Here is a 17500-nt window from a genome sequence, read left to right on the forward strand (position 1 = left end):
GGGTGGGAGATATGGGCGTATGTGTGTGTGCTTGTACAAGTAAGTGATAGGTCGTTAAACTGCACTTAAAGCGAGACGTTGCCAATTCTACTGTGAGTTTGTGCTTGTCCATTGTCTAGCGCAAACATTTGTTTTGAAGCCATACTTTATATACAACGATAATAAATAATCATGGAAATAGTAATCCGTACTGTACAGAGGCCTTATCTTAACAAAATCCGCCCTGTACAGAGACCTTACCTTAACATTCTCCGTACTGTGCAGTGGCCTTACCTCAAAAATCTCCGCCCTGTACAGAGGCCTTATCTTTACACAATCTCCGCCCTGTACAGAGGCCTTACCTTAAAACAATCTCCGCCCTGTACAGAGACCTTACCTTAAAACAATATCCGCCCTGTACAGAGGTCTTATCTTAACAACCTCTGTACTGTACAGTGACCTTACCATAACAATCTCCACCTTGCACAGAGGCCTTACCGTAACAATCTCCACCCTGTGCAGAGGCCTTACCTTAACAATCTCCGCCCTGTGCAGAGGCCCTGCCTTAACAGTCTCCGTACTGTACAGTGACATTACCATAACAATCTCCGTACTGTACAGAGGCCTTACCTTAACAATCTCCGTACTGTACAGAGGTCTTACCTTAACAATCTCCGTACTGTACAGAGGCCTTCCCATAACAATCTTCACCCTGTACAGAGGCCTTCCCATAACAATCTCCACCCTGTGCAGAGGCCTTCCCATAACAATCTCCACCCTGTGCAGAGGCCTTACCATAACAATCTCCACCCTGTGCAGAGGCCTTACCTTAACACAATCTCCGCCCTGTACAGAGGTCTTATCTTAAAACAATCTCTGCCCTGTACAGAGGTCTTACCATAACAATCCACTCTGTGCAGAGGCCTTACCATAACAATCTCCACCTTGCACAGAGGCCTTACCATAACAATCTCCACTCTGTGCAGAGGCCTTACCATAACAATCTCCACCTTGCACAGAGGCCTTACCGTAACAATCTCCGTACTGTGCAGTGGCCTTACCACAAAAATCTCTGCCCTGTACAGAGGCCTTACCTTAACAATCTCTGCCCTGTACAGAGGCCCTGCCTTAACAATCTCTGCCCTGTACAGAGGCCTTACCTTAACAATCTCTGCCCTGTACAGAGGCCCTGCCTTAACAATCTCTGCCCTGTATAGAGGTCTTACCTTAACACTCTCCGCCCTGTACAAAGGCCTTACATTAACAATCTCCGTACTGAACAGTGACCTTACCATAACAATCTCCGTACTGTACAGAGGCCTTACCTTTACAATCTCCGTTCTGTACAGAGGCCTTACCTTAACAATCTCTGCCCTGTGCAGAGGCCTTACCTTAACAATCTCCGCCCTGTACAGAGGCCCTGCCTTAACAGTCTCCGTACTGTACAGTGACATTACCATAACAATCTCCGTACTGTACAGAGGCCTTACCTTAACAATCTCTGCCCTGTGCAGAGGCCTTACCTTAACAATCTCCGCCCTGTACAGAGGCCTTACCTTAACAATCTCTGCCCTGTGCAGAGGCCTTACCTTAACAATCTCCGCCCTGTACAGAGGCCCTGCCTTAACAGTCTCCGTACTCTACAGTGACCTTACCATAACAATCTTCGTGCTGTACAGAGGCCTTACCTTAACAATCTCCGTTCTGTACAGAGGCCTTACCTTAACAATCTCCGTACTCTACAGTGACCTTACCATAACAATCTTCGTGCTGTACAGAGGCCTTACCTTAACACTCTCCGCCCTGTACAGAGGCCTTACCTTAACAATCTCCGTACTCTACAGTGACCTTACCATAACAATCTTCGTGCTGTACAGAGGCCTTACCTTAACAATCTCCGTTCTGTACAGAGGCCTTACCTTAACAATCTCCGTACTCTACAGTGACCTTACCATAACAATCTTCGTGCTGTACAGAGGCCTTACCTTAACAATCTCCGCCCTGTACAGAGGCCTTACCTTAACAATCTCCGTACTCTACAGTGACCTTACTATAACAATCTTCGTGCTGTACAGAGGCCTTACCTTAACAATCTCCGTTCTGTACAGAGGCCTTACTTTAACAATCTCCGCCCTGTACAGAGGCCTCACCATAACAATCCCTGCCCTGTACAGAGACCTTAACAATCTCCACCTCGTATACTAGCAGTACATTAACAACTGTCTTACCTGAACAAACCCCGACCCCTATATAATGGTTCCACCTTAACAATCTTCTCCCTGTCTAATGGTCTCACCTTAACTTTGACCTCACCTTAACAATGGCCTCACCTTAACAATGTCCTTACCTTAACAATGGCCTTACCTTAACAATGGCCTCACGTTAACAATGGCCTTACCTTACCAATGGCCTCACGTTAACAATGGCCTCACCTTAACAATGGCCTAACCTTAAAATGGCCTTACCTTAACAATGGCCTCACCTTAACAATGGCCTTACCTTAACAATGACCTTACCTTAAGAACGACCTCACCTTAACAATGGCCTTACCTCAACAATTTTCTCCCTGTCTACTGGCTTTACCTGAACAATTGCCTCACCTTAACAATGGCCTCACCTTAACAATGGCCTGACCTGAATAATCACCTCCCTGTAACCTGACCTCAACTTAACAATGGCCTTACCTGAGCAATTTCCTCCCTGTCTACTGGCCTCACCTGAAGAGTCACCTGCCTGTCTACAAGCCTCACCTTAACGATCTTGAAAAAGGCCTGTCTGTCGTCGTCGTCCACGAGGCGGTCATAGAAGACGCGGTACACCTCGTGGATCCACAGACGGCACACCTTCTGGGCGCCCTCCACTCCCTGGGGCACCACTTTGGGCTTCAGCAGCAAGACGCCCTGCACACCCACACACCCATCCTTCCTTCAGCTTCGTGGCGTACCATTTGGAACAACTCAAATCAACTCGAATGAAAGATATTTCATTTATTCGCATTTTGTGAAAAGCACGAGCCTGCAAAAGTACTGTGTTGCCACTGAGCACAGCGCAACAACCAAGCTACATACCACGCTGCACCACAGTGATAGACGCACAGGACAATAGGATGCTGTGACACAAAGCCTAGTCCTGAGATTAGTGTGTCTAAAGTACGTGAAGGATAATTTCACAGCCAGGAATTTGAAAATGACGCTTTTGAGCCACCCACTATTAATTTTTCTGTTGTTTTTTTCCCCTACAGCATAATATGTATTGGTTGTTGTTCTTTTTACCGCAAACAATAGATTTTTTTTTTTTTTACAAAATTATACTTTATAATTGTTTTGATGCGCAGGTTCTAAACATTAACTTTTTTTCATCATCTTGTCGTTCTCAGTTTTCGTTTTAATTTCATTCGAAAACCTTCAAGTCCATATATACTGGAGAGTATGTAAATCCCCATGTGACCCACCTGTACCACACGGGCGAAGTCACGCAGGTTGAAGAGGTAGTGGGACTTGGAGGGGGTGGGCAGGAAGTTGGAGATGGCCTCTTGGTACACCTCCAGTGTCGCCACCAGGATCAGCTGTAAGACAGGGCCAGAGACACGCGTTTGTTTTACTGGTTTTATTCATTGTGATGGTTTCTCAGTTATGATCTGTATCATACTCGAGATCCTATTTTTTCAATTTTTTTTCTTCTCAAGTAAGTTATCATCCAGCGCATCACTGTCACCACCAAACTGAAAACGAAGATGAAGACGACGAAGATGACGCCATCTCTCTCTCTCTCTCTCTCTCTCTCTCTCTCTCTCTCTCTCTCTCTCTCCTTTACTCGTACTGTTTAAACCTCAAACTTATCCAATCTATGTGTGTGTGTGTGTGTGTGTGTGTGTGTGCATGTGTGATGTAGGTAATACTTAAGCTGACATTTGCGTATTTTAATGCATTTTAACGTGGGACAGATGGTCTTAGTCGGACACGACTGATTATCAAACACTGATCACTGTGCACGGTGTCAGAAGCGAGATGATTTGAACCCACACCCACATTCGCGCGATTAACCCTTTATTCCCTCAAATACCTTAACCCATTCTCCCTCACTGACCCTGGAGAAGCGGCGCTGCACCGTCTCGTAGAAGCCAAAGTGCCAGTCCAGTATGGGAGCGAAGATATTCTTCATTGTCTCCTCGTCAAAGGTCTCGATACCGATGACGTTGAGGTGACGTAGGAAACGCGGGGTCACCATGTTGCGACCCCCTCCAGGTGGTCCCATGGCGCTCAGCATCAGCACGTCCTTCAGACACAGCATGCTGGTGTCCTTTCTGCCAGAGGGGGTGTAGAGACAGGAGAGGTGTGAGGTTCGCTCCATGTTCCAGTTCTGTGGATCTCCATCTGTTTGTTTCTTCTGTGTGTGTGTGTGTGTGTGTTTGTGTGTGTGTGTGTGTTCGTGTGTGTGTGTCTGTGTGTGTGTGTCTGTCTTTGTGTGTGTCTCTGTATGTGTGTGTGTGTGTGTGTGTGTGTGTGTGTGTGTCTGTGTGTGTGTCTGTGTGTGTGTGTGTGTGTGTCTGTATGTGCGCGCGCGCGCATGTGTGTGTGTGTTCTTGGGTGCTTTGCGTCTGACTAACGTGTTACTGTAAAGCGCTCTGACAGATTTCAAACTGCTGAATGTATCATTGATATCATCATCATCATCATCATATTCATCATCATCATCATCATCATAAAATGGTGTTCGTCATTAAAGAAGAAACAGTTGAGAATAAGGAGCAAGTAAACAAAGAAAGGGGAAAGAGGAACAACACCAAGAGAGAGAGAACAAAAAAATATGAGCAAAACAAAACACGAACAAGGACGAAGAGGAGAAGAACGGAGACAAGAAGAAGAACACGAAGAAGGATGGCTAGAAGAGAAAAGAAGAAGAGAAGAAAGCATCAAGGCACGAAGTAAACAAATTAACACCAATAAAAGAGAACAAATAGATAGAAAGAAAGAAAGGAAGGAAGGAAGAAAGAAAGATAGTAAGAAAGAAAAAGTAAAGATGAAAAGAAAAGGGAATGAACGAACAAAATAAAATTCGGCCACTGCCCTGCTGTTACAAACACAAGCTCCAACAATTCCAGAAGATAGAAAAGTCTTTCCCGTGAGTGGTCTCAGAATACACGTAAAGTGTGCGTGCGTGCGTGCGTGCGTACGTCTGTGTGTGTGTGTGTGTGTGTGTGTGTGTGTGTGTGTGTGTGTGTGTGTGTGTGTGTGTGTGTATGAAGCCTGACTGAAAATAGGAAACGAATTATGAGCACCAAAAAGTAAGTCAGCTCTACTAAGGTAGACAGCCTGTTGTGCAAATGACTCGGGTTTATAAAGCATTTAGAGCTTGGTCTCTGACCGAGGTTAGATGCTATATTGCATTGTATCACAGCAAATTGTACCGTATTGTATTGTGTTGTGTTATATTGTGTTGCATTGTATTGTATCATTATGCTTTTTTTGTACAACAGATTTTTCTGTGCGATTTCGGGATGCTCTCTCAGGGGAGATCGCTTCGTTACAGTGTGGGTGATGTTTTTGTCTGTCTGCAAGTGTACTTGTTTTCCCAACAAAATGGATTTTTTTACTCGCCAGGGGCAACCTTTTTGTTGCTGTGGGTTCTTTTTACGTGCGCTAAATGCTTGCTCCAGATGGGACTTTGGGTTACTGTCTCATCAAAATGACCATGGTCCCCTGCGACTCACCGGTCATACCAGAAGTTGTGGTCAATCCACTGGCGAAGGATCTCTATTGGGGGCTGAGCCCCGTACTTCTCCTTGGCCGGCATGTTGAGGTCGTCCACAAAGATGCACAGCTTCATGCCCGGGGCTGGTCCGTACACCGACCTCCCCCGTCTGTACATGGAGGTAAATGTGTCACACAGCACTGAGGCAAGCATCGGACGTTATGTTCTTCATACCCAGGTTTACCACACTTTAAACAGCCAGGTTTACCACACTTTACACAGCCAGGTTTACCTCACTTTACACAGCGTAGAAGGAAGCATCGGATGATAAATATAGCCAGTTTTACCTCACTTAACAGCACAGACGCAAACATCGGATGACATGTCATCCATAGCCAGTTTTACCTCACTTAACAGCACAGACGCAAACATCGGATGACATGTCATCCATAGCCAGGTTTACCTCATTTAACAGCACAGATGCAAGCACCGAATGACATGTCATTCATAGCCAGGTTTACCTCGCTTTAAACAGCATTGAGGGAAACATCGGATGACATGTCATCCATAGCCAGGTTTACCTCATTTAACAGCACAGATGCAAGCACCGAATGACATGTCATTCATAGCCAGGTTTACCTCACTTTACACAGCATAGAAGCAAACATCGGATGTTATGTTCTTCATACCCAGGTTTACCTCACTTTACACAGCATAGCAGCAAACATCGGATGACATGTCATTCATAGCCAGGTTTACCTCACTTTACACAGCATTGAGGGAAACATCGGATGACATGTCATTCATAGTCAGGTTTACCTCACTTTACACAGCATAGAAGCAAACATCGGATGACATGTCATTCATAGCCAGGTTTACCTCACTTTACACAGCATAGAAGCAAGCATCGTGTTGACATGTCATTCATAGCCAGGTTTACCTCACTTTACACAGCATAGAAGCAAGCATCGGATGACATGTCATTCATAGCCAGGTTTACCTCACTTTACACAGCATAGAAGCAAGCATCGTGTTGACATGTCATTCATAGCCAGGTTTACCTCACTTTACACAGCATAGAAGCAAGCATCGTGTTGACATGTCATTCATAGCCAGATTTACCTCACTTTACATAGGATAGAAGCAAGCATCGCATGTCATGTCATTAACTCACTCAGTACGGCCAGTCCTCTCTTCTCCTCTACACAGACCCCTCGGATGTCCAGTGGGTGTCTGAATGACCCAACCTTTCGCTTCCGTCGTCAGAATTGTGGTATTCTTTGTCAACATTCACGTCTTCAGTAAAGAGCCTTCCGCTTGCAGTATTTTGATGATGGTAATTGGGGTGAAACGCTGTTAACGTCGTCTCTTTCGCCGTTCGTATGGAGAGAGTTAATAGCCTTTTTTGACCTCACTTTACACAGCATAGAGGCGAGCGTCGGATGTGGGTTTAACCCCTTAACTGTTGCTGCTGTTTGTCAGTGAAGGCTGTCGTCACACGACGAGTCAGGATGTCAGTCATCATTCTTCATTCGGACTTGTTCGTTTGAGGTTCCGTTACTGTTCTTCAGTGAACTCAATTACACTTAAAAGTGCACAGCAGTTCAACAGTTGAGAGGTTATTCATGCCATTTGTTCATTGCCAGGTTTACCCCAAAGACAATGTAAGAATAACTTATAAGTGTCCACCACTAAAACCTCGAAAGCTAACAATTAACACATCACACTTTCACTTTATATTTTGCAACACAATGCCTAGCCTGGGAGTTGGATCTATGCGCAGGTCAGTCATCTGTTCCTTTTGTTCTTGTTTTTTTAACTAAAGCAGATGTGGTGTAGCCCATATGGATCAGCCTGCACGCTTTGATGCCTCCTTGAAACTGAAAACTGTAACACACCAACAATAGCCATTCCTTAACTTATCAGTGCAATACAAAGCCTAGTTTAAGATCAGCAACACAGGCGACATCCGTGGTCAAAATCAGAACAGCTGACAAACATGGATCTCTCTTGGTCAGACTGATGTACTGGCACAGATGTGGATGTGAGCATGTATTATAACACTTCCAAGCGATACATAAACCGTTCATGTTAGCACGACACATAACACAATAATTCAGAGGCACACAGTTTAAAAAAAACACTACTCAGAAATAGCAGTATATAAAAACAGACCGGGAGACTACAGACAGACCACGAAGAACAAACAGACGACTGACAAAATGAAAAGAATCACGATATCAACACTATTGAAAATATCGACACTATCAACCTATTGAAGATACTGACACCATCAACAGTGTCAAGATGTCACACCCTCTGTAAGCCCACGATTTCTCGCAATCCCATGATTTCTCTCACTTTGAGAGAAATCGTGGAATTGCGAGAAATCGTGGTCGCTCCCCTCCCACATTTTCTCTCAATTTGTGTGAGAAAATGTGGGAAGTCCCCTTTATTTTTATCAAAAATATTTCCTGCCACTGTCATTATTATGATCGTCGTTTTCGACCCCCTTTTTCTCTCTCTCATTCTTCTCCAAAATTTGCATTGGGAAAAGATAAGAAACCAACTCGATGATAAAGGAAATATTTTTCATAAAAATAAAGGGGATTTCCCACGATTTCCCGCAATTGAGAGAAAACATGGGAGGGGAACGACCACGATTTCTCGCAATCAAACGATTTCTCGCAAAGTGATTCTCAAAGTGAGAGAAATCGTGGGCTTACACACCATCCTATTTTTTTCTGAAAGGTTTTTGGGATTTGTCCAAAGTAGTCAAGATACCAACACTGTTCGGGATATCAATATCAGAATGATTGTTGAAAACATTACCCCCCCCCCCACCCCCCCCACCCCCCCCCGCCCCCCCTCCAGCATACCTCCAAACTATTTATTTTTGTTCATGTTGGGAAATCGATGACAACAACAACACCCAGTAACAACAACACCACCAAGCAACAACAAAAACAACACCCAGTAATAACAACAGCAACAACGCCCAGTAATAAACACAACAGCAGCAGCAGCACACCAAAAACAACAACACCACTAGCTACAACAACAAAAACAACGACAGCATCCAGCATCAACAACAATAACACCAGCAACAACGACAGCAGCAATAACAACAACAACACCCAGCACCACTAACAACAACATCCAGCAGCAACAACAAAAGCACACGCAACAACGGCACACCACCACCACAGAAAGCAATTAAAACAACAACAACAACAACAACAACAACAGCAGCAGCAGCAGCAGCAGCAGCAGCAACACAGTTCTGAATGAAATATTACCTGTCGAGTTTGGAAAAGATGATGTCCTGAGTCTGGTTGGCGGAGGTCTGGGCGGAGAAGTTGATGTTGTTGATGATGTACTTGTCCCTGGGCAGCTCCAGCAGGTAGTTGTTGGTGATGGCGCTCTTGCCGGTGCCCGTGGGCCCCACGAACAGCACGGGCTTGTCCAGACTCAGGAACCGCTCCAGGAAGAAGCGCTGACGGACCGTCTCTGACGTGTTGATGATGAGGGCGTTGATCTGTGTGTGGTGCAGGACGTTGGGTGGGGGGGATGAGAGGAAATCATAGTGTAATTGATGAAGGATCTGAGTGTGTTGCGTTGTGTTGGGTTTGGTGTGTGTGGGAGGTGGGTGCGGTTGTGGGGCAGTGGTGGGTGTAAGTGTGTATATGCCTGCGTGTGCGTGTGCGTGTGTGTGTGTCTGTGTGCGTTTGCAATCGTGTGTTGGATGATTAATTAAAGAAAGGCTGAAAGCTTTTGTCGAAGAATTTCAAGTTTGTATGCACAGTGTTGTGGTACCACACACAAGACTGTCTTTCATTAACACGGTACTGTATGAAGCTGTCAACGAATAATCTGAAATGTATCACGTGCTCACAGTCTTGTAATATTACGCTAAAGGATTATTTTACTATGCTTAAAGACAGTCATAACATTTCACTAAGAGACTAACACAATGACATGAAATTATTTCCACTATCTTATGTGTGGTAGTTTACTTTGCAAGAATAACTAATGATATCAGAAATATCAGAAACATAACCATTGCTTTCTTTCTTAGAGATAGCCGTTCACATTGAAATGGTCACAACCAGTGTACCACGATGACAAACATCACACAGACATAGACGAAGGACAATAAAATTCCTTCACGACAGTACAAACACAAAAATACGAATCTGTCGATGAAAAAATACTTGTGTATGACACTATAAAATATCATATCAACATTATAAAATAGCGGCCCATCTTAGCATTCTAAAACTGATGTTTTTCCCGTCCATGCATATTTTCATAACGCTTTTTTTCTACAAATAATACATAACTATATCATCGTCAATGACGAGACGTTTTGAAATGGACATGAGGAATCTTTGTTCAGTTTTTCTAACACGGCATGTACTTGAACTGATCACATCGACCGTGTGGTATGTGAGACATCAACCCACTGGACTGTAAGAATAAAACAAAGTTTATCCCAACAAATCATCGATTGATGTAATGAATAATCAACGAAGTGCGACGACTGCAGGATGAGCTGAAATGAAAATAAATGGTGTGAAAGAGAACAAACACATTGCTGCTTTGAGAGAGGACGGGAAAGTGGAAATGTGAGACAGCTACTTTAGCACTGTGGTGACTTTCATTATGGTGTTGCGATGTCTGACACATCACAGATGAACAAACATGTCCTAAAATATCAATGACAAAAACAAACACACACTTTCACAAACAGACGCACATCCAAATTGTTAAATCTACCAGTCCTCTAATCTAGCAGTTGGCTGAATCTGATTCTCTTCAGTTAGTCTAAAGAACTGGGCAATTATAAACATAAAGTCAGTACATGCAAGCTTCAATAACATGATTAAAGTGAAAATGGTTGTTAATACTACATCGACAAAACTTTCAACAACAAAAACAATGATCTAAAAGAGCAGACTGAACGCACGTGCATCATTTCAATTCCTTTTAGTGTGAATATGACCACTTGGTTCCATGATTCATATGTTTTAGGTTGTAATGCACATGCATTGATTTTCTTAATGTTGTCAACGTTTGCTTTTCATGACATAATCGATTTATAATCTCAGGATATCTTTCACAATTAGGAGCGTGATGAAGAAAATCATAATGTTTCAAATGATTCAGCTCAGTTCATTTTTTCCGTTTAAGTCCAGATCAGTGAAAAGATTTCACTTGCTCTAAACCTGTGTATTAATAATTATTATGAAGGTAAAACTCTCCTTCTGATGTCCGAGTCTTTGATGTAACAACGAGTGTGTTGCATTCTTCTTCTTCTTTAATAAGGAGGAAGGTGGCAGAATGGTTAAGGTGCTCGTCTGCCTGTGTTGGAAACGTGAGGCTCGCCTCGCCCTTTCTCCTCAGTCTGGCTGAGAAACCGGACTGAGCGCCTGGTCTGTCAGACAGTGGACGAAAAGCTGATGTCAATTGTTCGGTTCCCTTCCCCCCACTGTCCCCCACAGGTCTGTCCTCACCTGGGTCATGTGTGGATCAGATTATGGAAAAACTGAGAAAAAAGAAAAAAAGAGGAAAAGATAGCTGTTGAACGTACGAAATACTGCTGGATGAATAAAGTACAACGTAACTACACAGAGAAGAATTTACCCCAAGTTAATATATTTTAATGGGCCGATATTTACGTGTGCATTACAAGTGTGTTATCAGTATAATAACAATATTATACTCGGATCATTAACTTCGCCAACTCCGGGCCACTCTACCCGAAGACGGACTAGCACCCGTACTACCTCTGAACAAACGGTTGGGGGGGGGGGGTCGCTTCAATGACAGAGTTTGTAGGGTTTCAAATTAGCATTTACTACGGGGTGGAATGATATAGACTAGTCTTAAAATGTTGTTCGGATTTTTAAAAAAATCAAAACTGCGTCATCGATATTTGCAAATATTTTGCTTTGTGTATTTTTCAGTGTACGTGCTTGAAAATATGTAGATCGCGACATATGTTGAAAAATCATTTCTCATCCGATCGTTTGAAACGTTTCTAAGATTACGTCAAAAAGTCCAGAACAAAGAGCGGTACTGCTTACCATGATGCGAAGCTCCTGGTCTTTCTGTTAATGGAAGTTAACATGTTAATGGTGAACACACAGAAACACACCAACAAATGACCGCAATGAACAGATAGCTGATGGCTTCAGTGGTATCGAAAAGCTGTTAAAACTAGTTACTACTTCAACTATGACATCAGCAACGTCTCTTTCTTCCTTTGTTGAACTGTCAGGCGTGAAACAGTGTTCACTACATACTGTAGTTTTATTACAAAAGTACTACTGTCAACAGCGACAACGCCTAATTTCTCATTGGTAAAAATTGTCAGTAAAGTACACATGCGAACACATATACTACATTCTGTACTTTCTACTTGACAATGTTGTTAAAAACATGATAGAAGTGATTTAAAATGAGAAAAAAAAGTTAGCCAAATCTTGAAACATGCTTGAAAACTAGAAATATCATAAACATTAAACGTGCAGTTTTCATGCTGCATAAACATTTACTTGTCTTTGCATTTCTTTCTTTCATTGATGTGCTTGTTTGTTAGGTTTTTTTCTTCTTCTCGAATAACAATGCGCTGCACGTGCTTAAAAAAGAATCAAGTCACAATGACAGCACTAAGAATCGTATACTTTTTACCATTAAATACAATTTGAACTGAAACATTAAAAAAACAGGATTCGAACTGAAAACATACCAAAGAATATCACCACGAACACGCTGTTAACCACGTTCTATGCACATGTTTAACCATTCATCATGCAGGGAAGGTACATAAATGTATACAGTTCTACAGCAAACGAGGTAACATAAAAATGTATTTCATAACTTATCATGCTCCCTGTACATGGTACAATGGAATACGATGGAAGCTGGGGACAAGCGATAAAATGAAATAAAATAGCTTGGATCAATAAATGATAATAATAAGTGTAACAATAAAAGTAAATATAAGTGAAGAAGATTTTGACATTCAACCGATTTCGTGCTCTTCCTGCTTTTTGACTGGGTGGTTACCGTATTGTTAGACATCTAGGACAATGAGATCGACAAGAAAGGCACATCAGTGCATTTCGCAACACTTTACCAATTCCTCGCCCGCCTGAAGGAAGAACCGGAGAGAACGGAAGAAAAGAACACTTGCAGGCTTTGACGAACTCTTGCATGTTGCTGATTGGTCAGAGGGTTTCCCCCGAGCTTTGGCTGATTATCCGCTCGCTTTATCTAAACAATTTCCTCAAACTTGAAAACGTGGATTAAACGCGGTCATATCACTTCCTTTTTCACACTGGTTCGAATATCAAAATGAATAGCAGAAATGTACAATCATTTTTTTTTTATCGATCTTATATGCTGCATATTGCATGCCTACCTGTGAGTAGCTGAATGGGCTTAAGACGGTAGATAACAAAAACCGTGCACACTCCTGTGTTTCGATAGGGAAAATGTGTGCACATTCCAGTGCGGTCAGTTTTGTTGTTGTTGTTGTTGTTTTTAAATATAATTTACACTTAAAACAGCAGTTCATATATAAATTGAATGTAAAGGTCGGATGGTCCACATTTACGATGTAAACACTGCAGTAGATCCAGCATACTGCAAAATCTTCTGCACATCTTTGTGTTCTTCAGCTTGATTCAAATCCCGTTTGTGGCGTAAAGGTCGGCCAGGACTTAAGACAAGACTTCATTGTATTCCTGTCGAATTATCTGCATTTGTAATGTAAAAAAATATTCGAAACAACTTCTGTTTAAACCAACGACCAACGTTAGCGTAGTTAGTAGTTTCTGTCTGACCAGTTGAAGAAAGTTTCCATCGCGTATTTCCTCGCTTTTCAGTTTTTTTGGGGGGTTTTCGGCGAAAGTTGAACATGGCATGCAGACCGATCAGAATAACATGTTCCGTCATTCTTGACCTGTTCTTTTGTTTTTAATACATACCGTAACATTGCTGATCCGGTTGCCTGTGTTCTCAGTACGACAACATGTGTGTGTGTGTGTGTGTGTGTGTGTGTGTGTGTGTGTGTGTGTGTGTGTGCGTGTGCGCGTGTGTTTCTGTGTGTGTGTGTGTGTGTGTGTGTGTGCGAGCGCGCGTGTACGTCTGTCTGTCTGCGTCTGTGTGTGTGTGACCTGTCCGAGTAGGGACGTGCAAAAGAAAAAAAAATGCGCACATTAATTCAGCGTTTTATGGTGTGAAGCTACGTTTGTTTGATAATTACGTCCAGTTTGGTACAAAGCGAGTGTTAGTATATAACTATCAAACAAAAAATAATATTATGCCACGATATACACACATGCAGGAACATTAAAATACCCCATCAAAAAGAAGCAATACAAACAGATAATTGTGTATGGACGCATGCATAGTATATTCCCTACATATCAACTTATTTTCTAATAATGTAATGGAACATTGGTTGAATAAATGCTTCGATAAATAAGATAACAATTTCAGCACCAAAAAAAAAAAAAAAAAAAAAAAAAAAAGGAAACAAGCACATCGTTCTCCAAGATCGATGTAAGTTTTCTCGTTTTTTCATTATTATCATTCTCATCATCCTCATCAACATCATCATCATTACCATCATCAATCATCGTCATTTCTTAACACGACGACTTCAGAATTTTTTTCTCTGACATTCATAACCCAAGGCCTTGTTTGGTTGTTGTTTTGTTGTTTTTTGCACTTGTTTTACATTGTGACTGAATTTATATTACTACTATCTGACTACAGTTTAAGGAATCACTATAGTGCCATCACAACAACAACAACAAATTAGTTTAACCGAAATCCATTTAAACTAAATGACCCAAATTCAAAATTAACAGTATAACAACAAGTCAAAAGGAAGGTTTCCCCTAAAATAAATGGGTTTGTCAGTTGACAACAAAAAGCTGAACTGGCCACTGATACTTTTGAGACAACTACAAAGAGTTATACCAGAGCATTGCTCAAAAGAGTAATACCAGAGCATTGCTCAAGATAAGATAATCTTCCGAAAAGGAGTGTGTGCATAAAGAGACAGCACTTACTGTCTCTTCAATCTAAAACAGGGCTGTGTGCACTGGAAATACTTTACCAGCCTGTGAGAGGATATAAGACAGATATTGTGAAGGTCTTCAGAATGAAGGTCTAGAGAGAGAAGAGAAGGGCTGATACACACTACGCCAGTATTGGTTCACGACATGCAATATCTCTATGTGTGTTCTATGCTTTTTGGTAACTATGATCGTCTTTATTCACAAGAATTAAAGAAGAGAGAGAATGAGAGAGAGGGAGAGAGAGGGGGGACAGAGAGAGATATATATATACAGACAGACAGACAGACAGACAGACAGACACACACACACACACACACACACACACACACACACACACACGCACACGCACACACACACACAGAAAGAGAGGGGGGAGAGAGCGAGAGAGAGAGAGAGAGAGAGAGAGAGAGAATAAGCCCATTCCACTTTAAATACTTTTGTTGGTAAATACTATCAACACAGTTTTTATCTTCTATCCAACAAGTTGAGTGTCATTTGAATTATGAAATTTATCCATTCTACCGCAAACACCCCTTCGGTTCTCGAAACGTTTTGCTGTCCCAATCTTTCAAGCAAGATACATAAGCATGCTAGAAAAATCATCCCAAGAAATATACCACTTACTATGATATTTGTATCTGATTGCATACAACAGTAAGCAATAAATGGTGCCGTAGGGAATACGGCCGCTGACTAAAATAAATGAAAAAAATGTATGTGGCAGTGTCCACTAAGAATGACACTCAAACTGACACTTTGCATTACACGTACATCTACGTATACCATGGTCAACTTTAGAAGTCTGTTACGCAGAATAAAGATGCACGCGTGCATGTCAGTTTTGCATGCAATAATATAATCTAAAATATGACACGTTAATAGCCACTTGTTTTTGTTTTTGTTTTTCTGTTGTTGTTGTCTTTTTTTTAAGAAATATTTTTTATTAATTTTAGAATTGTTTACGTTCTTTAAGCAATGAACTATTCACAAGAAATATCAAAAGTAAATGAATGTTGTGAACAAATATATAGATGACAAAATAAACAAATGATTTAATTAGTTTAAACAGTCAAGTAAACAACGAACAATTTTAATCCAACTACTTATAACTCAGCAGAATGATACTGAAGATAAAAGCCTACATGCACTGTAGGCTGAACGAAACTGACCAGACAAATATCAAGTCATTTATGGTGTTATATTGGTTAAAAAATGCCATATTTCATATTTCTTGTGTACAGTACTAAATACGCACCAAGAAATAAGCATAAGCAATTCTAGAAAATAAAAAAATAAAAAACAACTAAAGAACTATAGTGATCCCTAGTGGATACTGCCACGTGGTTAGTGTGCTAGGAAGGTGCAAAAAGGGAATGCTGTGGTTAGTTACGCAATCTAACAACGAAGTAAAAACCAGTCGAAATAAAAACCAACCCATATGAGAATAACATAATCCATGGCATATACGAAACGGGTTCCGTAACAAAAAAAGGGGGGAAAATGCAACAAAACAATATACTGAAACTGAAAAGAAAACGGGTATGTGATCATGCGTCAGGTATATTTGCACCCCAGTCCTGCAGCACTACGAGAGAAGGGTGGTATAGAAGGGAATGCCCCTCAGTTTGAGGAGTGCCAAGTCCCGGCGCTTACCGCCACTTCTGTGGAAAAGACGCTGTTCTGTGTCGCCTTGATCAGAGTGGGAAAGGAAACAGTTTGTTGTTAATCCTCACGTGTTCAACTGTCACGTGACACGCTTGGCTTTGCCGTTCATCACGGAAATCAACGTTATATTAATCAATACCAGTACGTAAATTATGCTTTAAGTTATGACAGACAAAGATGCGTTAGAAACAAATCCTCAACGGTGTATATATATATGGTCCTTATTTCATAAAGTCTGTATGTGTATACGACAGTATACACAGAGTTGTACAAAAACAAAACGTCTTATGATTAGTCAGTGCTGTCACAGTTCCGTTTCTCATTCCCTGTGTTTCACTTTTCATACTTTTTCATGTACTTTACTGTTTATCCTCAGGCCTTATATCTGTTGAGACAGATTTGAGATTTGCAGTCAAGATCTACTGGACAGTCTGCTACAAGAATAAAGCAGCATTGGAATTTTCTTTGTTGTTCTCTTCTTTAAAAAGAACAATTAAACTAAGAACGATTTTTAAACAAAAAATGCAACGGAAGCCAAAATAAAGCAATGTCTTGTCCCATGTATTAAACGAGACAAGCTCTGCAGAATGAACCCACATTCAATGATAGTAAAAACTTTTTTCTAAGGGGGTGGCGCTCTCAGTGTAGCGACGCGCTCTCCCTAGGGAGAGCAGCCCGAATTTCACACATAGAAATCTGTTGTGACAAAAAGAGTAATACAATACAATACAATACCAAATAACAATACGTCCATAGAACTACAAAGCAAATGTCAACAGCGGGTGCATTCAGCATGCAACACAAAATGGATCATTAATGACGGAACGAAATAAGACACAACAGTATCTACATGTCACAAATAATAATTAAAAAAACACAAAAAACACATAGTTGCATAGGTTGTTCAAAACACATCCTGATACTGATTTCAGTATATAAAACATCAGTTTTCGACGCAATCAGACCTGAAATCATGACAGATCAGCACAACAACAACAACAACAACAACGACAAAAAGCACAATAATCAAACATGTAATATCCAAGAAAACCAAATGAAGAATTCAG

At 41.5% G+C, this 17500-nt stretch overlaps 1 protein-coding gene across 1 annotated transcript in view; it reads right to left on the reverse strand.

Annotated features, from left to right (window-relative positions):
• LOC143284975 (dynein axonemal heavy chain 3-like) overlaps window positions 1–17500 on the reverse strand; it is a 198196-nt gene that overhangs the window by 58625 nt on the left and 122071 nt on the right. The window contains exons 43-49 of the mRNA XM_076592137.1: window positions 16422–16457; window positions 11760–11783; window positions 8970–9208; window positions 5690–5839; window positions 4066–4282; window positions 3431–3544; window positions 2730–2879 (exon numbers count right to left, since the gene is read on the reverse strand). Of these exons, the coding sequence (XP_076448252.1) occupies window positions 2730–2879; window positions 3431–3544; window positions 4066–4282; window positions 5690–5839; window positions 8970–9208; window positions 11760–11783; window positions 16422–16457 (930 nt within the window). The remainder of the gene's footprint in view (window positions 1–2729; window positions 2880–3430; window positions 3545–4065; window positions 4283–5689; window positions 5840–8969; window positions 9209–11759; window positions 11784–16421; window positions 16458–17500) is intronic.

This window comes from Babylonia areolata, chromosome 8, assembly GCF_041734735.1.
Source record: "Babylonia areolata isolate BAREFJ2019XMU chromosome 8, ASM4173473v1, whole genome shotgun sequence".
Classification (NCBI taxonomy): Eukaryota; Metazoa; Mollusca; class Gastropoda; order Neogastropoda; family Buccinidae; genus Babylonia; species Babylonia areolata.